General features: G+C 37.1%; 1 protein-coding gene across 1 annotated transcript in view; it reads left to right on the top strand.

Moving 5' to 3' along the window:
- LOC120244243 overlaps positions 1-5,448 on the top strand; it is a 199,136-nt gene that overhangs the window by 5,922 nt on the left and 187,766 nt on the right. The window contains exons 6-7 of the mRNA XM_039250636.1: positions 700-762; positions 3,633-3,686. Coding sequence (XP_039106567.1) covers positions 700-762; positions 3,633-3,686 — 117 coding nt within the window. The remainder of the gene's footprint in view (positions 1-699; positions 763-3,632; positions 3,687-5,448) is intronic.

Raw genomic sequence — 5,448 nt, 5'->3', positions numbered from 1 at the left:
TCCTCCCCACCCTCCTCAGCCCTCAGTTTGTTCTCAGCATTCAAGAGTCTCTCATGATTTGCCTCCCTCCCTCTCCCCAACTATCTTTCCCCTTCTCCCCCATGGTCCTCCGTTAAGTTCCTCCTAATCCACTGATACATGCAAACATATGGTATCTGTCCTTCTCTGCCTGACTTATTTCGCTCAGCATAACACCCTCTGGCTACAAATGGCCAGATTTCATTCTTTCTCATTGCCATGTAGTATTCCATTGTATAGGTAACCACATCTTCTTGATCCATTCGTCCGTTGATGGACACTTAGGCTCTTTCCATGTTTTGGCTATTGTTGAGAGTGCTGCTATGAACATTGGCATTTACTACATTTTAAATATTGACTCCTAACTGTTCCCTCAGTATCAGTGAGTAAGTTACACTTCCTGTCTAATATCATATGGGCTGTACTAGGCTAAATGTTCCTGTGCTTATAGTCATACTCTCTGTAAAATGATCAAAAGAACATGTTTCCATTTCTGATAGAATAACTTAAGGTTTACATCTGAATACATGTCAAAAGACTCTTCTTTTTCACCAAAATGGAGTAATATTTGTGTTATCTTCACATATAACAATGTGAAGATAATAGGAAGTATTTTTCTTAAGTTGAAAATCATTAGCATTTCCATTCTCATAGCTTTTACCACTTCTATTTTTTTCCTAGGCAGTGAGGTTGATGACAGCAACCTAGACACTTTTTTAGGAAACGTGAAGATGGAGATGTCAGGTAAAGAACTGTGTAAGATTCTGAAGGACCTGTCAGTTGAAGGTGACATAAACATGGTCCACATGGTTCCATGTTCTTTTATTAATGTAAACTTCTTAGATATTAAATTCACATAGAAAGAACCATAGAAAATGATAGATGTAATAAAAAATTACCTTAAGTGTTATGCTTTAGGCTTTTTCCCTTGAGAATAAATTTTGTGGTTTCCAAAAGTTTCATTTGGGAGGTGTAGAAGAAAGATGGAAATGTATTTGTTATGTTAGTACTTTAGATCCAAACTTATATTTATAGGAATACTTTGGCAACCGTTCTGTCATATCACTGATTCAAAAAGCATCATTAAGATCCCATAGTATTCTTTTTATTATTTAAAAAGTTTTTTAAATGTTTGCCTATTTTTGAGAGACAGAGACAGAGCATGAGCCAGGGAGGGGCAGAGAGAGAGGGAGACACAGAATCTGAGGCAAGTTCCAGGTTCTGAGCTGTCAGCAAAGAGCCTGACACAGGGCTTGAACTCATGAACCACAAGATCATGACCAGAACTGAAGTTGGACTCTTAACCAACTGAGCCATCCACCCAGGGCCCCCAAGCTCCCACAATATTCTATATATTATACTAGGTACTGAGAATATAGAATTTAATGAGACATTATTTGGGATTTTCAGAAGATTATAATCTAGCAGGAAAGCACATTGACCCTCCCAGGGCCAGGTGCCCAGAAGACAGAATGGAGACTTCCTAAGGGTCAGAGCAAGTCCAAGAACCCAGGGAACTGTTCCAGTGCAGGAGCGTCCTAAGCTGCCGCCATTACCATGTATACCTGGTCCAATCCATCAAGAAAGGCCTGGCACACAACATTCTATTACTTAACCTTTTTTTTTCCTATCTTTCCTCCCTTCTCCTTTTTAAAATGCTATTCTGCACTTTGAAAACAGAATCAAGACATTATGAAGAATGAGCTTCTCTGAAGAAAAGAATTTCTATAGAACAAATACAGTTTTACATTGCACTGCTATTATATGGTTCAAAGCAGGAAAAAATTTGACAAAATACAAGTTTTTTTTTTTTTTTTTTACAATGTTAAGAGGCAGGAGTTTCAACCTTATAAATAGAAAAACATTTTATGCATAGGAGTAAGATGCATTATTGTTAAAGAAACACTGACAAATTCTTTAGCTTGCAAATATGATTTAAAAAAACCAAAATGTTGAAAATTATGGAACAATCCAACCATTAAGCAATTTGTCTACTATTTTTATATGATTACAAAATGTGAGGGGCGCCTGGGTGGCTCAGTCGGTTAAGTGTCTGACTTCAGCTCAGTTCATGATCTGGCAGTTGGTGATTTCGAGCCCTGCTTTGGGCTCTGTGCTGACAGCTTAGAGCCTGGAGCCTTCTTGAGATTCTGTGTCTCCCTCTCTGTCTGCCCCTCCCCCTCTCATGCTCTGTCTCTAGCTCTCAAAAATGAATAAATGTTTAAAAAAAATCAAAATGTGAAAAAAAAGCCTTTATCTTGCCTTCCCCCTTTTGGTGATATGATCATACCTGAGACTGTCACAAGATTGACCAAGGAGGGTGATGAGTGAACAATGGAAACCACAGCAAAGACCAGACAGTGTTCCACACGCAAGGGGAGCATGGAAGAGGAAAGGCCTAATTGACACCAACAGGGAACTGGATGTGAAGGAAACAGGACTAAATGAATCAGTCCATAAAAAATAGAATTGTACAGGGGAGATGACTGCTCATGTCCCAGACCCCCTAGTTTGCAGAGAAATGGGAATAGACGTGAAGTCATCCTAACATGGACTTTATAGACTGGGACAGGTAATAAAAGCATTCTGAATGGAAATACTCGTGCGTAGGGTATGTACCTGGTGTGGTGGAGCACAGAAAGGAATATGAAGGAGCAGCTTCAGCCAGGTAGGTTACTGTAGTTCAGCAGTCAAAAAACAGAAGTGTCCGTCATTATGACAATAAGTCTGCTCTGATCCTCATTTTTATCACTTCATGGTGGCATTCACTGAATGACCTCCCTTTTCATCTGGCATTTTATCTTGCTATCTGGACTAGCCCTTGTTGTTATGCACCTCATCTCCACTGTCAGGAGCTTTGAGCTTTTGGCTCATTTCACTAACCTCTCTGTTCCTTTCACTGTGGCACAGGAAATGTTTTGCTATTCTTTTATGTGATGCTGGGGCTGTGGAAAATTTCATGGCTGTCACAGACTCATCCTTCTGGGATATCAGTGCTCCCATTTCTACTTTACTGGTTTGTCAGGAAAGTCTGTATGTCTTGCTGCCTTCCAGGGCTCCCAATAGACTTAAGCACAGGCCCCCATTTTCTTGGTGAGTTTGCACAATTGGAAGAGGCAGCCCACCAAAAGTTATTGTCTAGAAGTGTTATTAGGTAACAAGGAAAAGAAAGATGGCATACTCCTACCTCTTTACATCAGAAGGATGAATATGTCATCTTTCCGTCATCTTCTAAGAGGCAACTCGTTCTGAGTTCTGAAAGATACTGTAAAACTTGAATTCTGATTTTTTGTTTATTATATATTTCAAAGTGTCTGATTTTGTGACTGATTCATTATCTCTCAGAAACAAATTTCATTGATTCTTGATAGCTTTCTTTTTTCTATTCCTTATATTTATTTGGAATGAAATTAGATCGCATTTAGGCCAATACATACAACATCCCTAAATTGCTGTATTTACATTAATAATGTAATTATAAAATTGCACTATAAAATATAATTATGATATAATTATAGATATAAATTAATATATAATATAATAATTATAAAATTACATTATAAAATTCACTATAAGTATTTACCTTTGTGACCTAGTTGTTACTTACTTTACAGCTGATAAAAAAGTGAACAAGAAGAATGGGATAAAAGATAGGAGGTCATCTATTGGTGAGTAAAAAATTTGTTAATTAACTAATTCATTCATTTATTTAACAGATATTTATTGAAGAACTAAGCAATGGTATTTTAAGCGCTAGAGATATGAATAAATATAATCAACCTTTAAAACTTACAGTAGTATCTGTGGTAAATTTGTTTTATATATTTTGCCACTTTTTGAAAAACAATGTATATTAGATTGTTTCCAATAAACCCAAAATTCAATGAAGAAAGTCAATTTATATTTATTAGTCAAAGTCAATTATTTATATATCTGACCCAAGGAGAACTTTCTGAAGAAAATATAGGAAAGTAATTTTGTGACCTTAGGGTAGTAAAACATTTCTCAGATGATCAAGAGTTCTAAGCATGAAATTTTAAAAATGATTAAATTGAACCTCATTAAGATTAATAACTTCTTTTTCTGAAAGACACAGTTAAAAAAATAATAGGCAAGACATAGACTGGGAGAATATATTTGCAAAACGTAGGACTGATGTCCAGAATATCAACTCAATCATAAGAAGATAAACAAATAAAAGTGGGCAAAAGATTTGAGCAGACATTTCACAAAAGAAGATATATAAATGACCAAAGACTCCATGAAAGGATGCTGAACATTATTAGTCATCAGAGAAATGCAGTTTATTTTTTTTAATTTTTTAAATGTTTTATTTATTTCTGAGAGAGAGAGAGAGAGAGAGAGAGCATGAGCAGGGGAGGGTCAGAGAGAGAGAGAGAGACAGAATCTGAAGCTGACTCCAGGCTCTGAGCTAGCTGTCAGCACAGAGTCCAACACGGGGCTCAAACCCACGATCCATATCATGTCCTGAGTCGAAGTCAGACTCTCAACTGACTGAGCCACCCAGGTGCCCCGAGAAATCCAGTTTAAATCACTAGTATATACTGCTTTTCATCCCTTAGAAAAGAAAAAGTTAAAAAGACTAACAAGACCACATATTAGCAATAGCATGGAGCAACTGTAAGTCACACAATTGCCAGAGGGTATTCTAACCACCATGGAGAGATCAGTATGGCAGTTTCTTAAAGAGCTGCACATAAATTTACCATAAGACCCAGCAATTCCACTCATAGGCATTTTTCCAAAGTAAATGAATGTACATGTCACAAAAATATTTGTGCATGAATATCGATAGGAGCTTTATTCACAATAGCCTAAAATGGAAACGATTCTAATGTCCACCCATCCATGGAGGAATAAACAAAGTGTGGTGCTTGTGCTTAAAGCTTCATTTGATTAAAGGGGGAAAAGAAATATATAGGCAAAAAATGTAAGTGAAAATTTGATTAGGAGGTTAGGAGTATCAGATTAGGGAAGGTGCTTTCTGAGGACTAAGTGTGCTCATGGTCAGTTTTAAGAATATTAATGCACACATCCCCAAAAGCAAAAGAATCAAGAGCAAAAATAAACTGTTGGGACCTCATCAAGATTAAAAGCTTCTGCACAGCAAAGGAAACAATCCATAAAACTAATAGGCAACCAACGGAATGGGAAAAGATAGCTGCAAATGACATATCAGATAAAGGGTTAATATCCAAAATCTATAAGGAACTCACCAAACTCCACACCTGAAAAACAAACAACCCAGTGAAGAAATGGGCAGAAGATATGAACAGACACTTCTCCAAAGAGGACATCCAGATGGCCAACAGACACATGAAACGATGCTCAGCATCCCTCCTCATCAGGGAAATACAAATCAAAACCACACTGAGATACCACCTCACGCCAGTCAGAGTGGCTAAAATG

This window comes from Hyaena hyaena, unplaced genomic scaffold, assembly GCF_003009895.1.
Source record: "Hyaena hyaena isolate Hyena2069 unplaced genomic scaffold, ASM300989v1 scaffold_378, whole genome shotgun sequence".
NCBI classification, from domain to species: Eukaryota; Metazoa; Chordata; class Mammalia; order Carnivora; family Hyaenidae; genus Hyaena; species Hyaena hyaena.
Note: the sequence above shows the minus strand (reverse complement) of the source record. Positions and strands in the feature narration are given on the sequence as shown.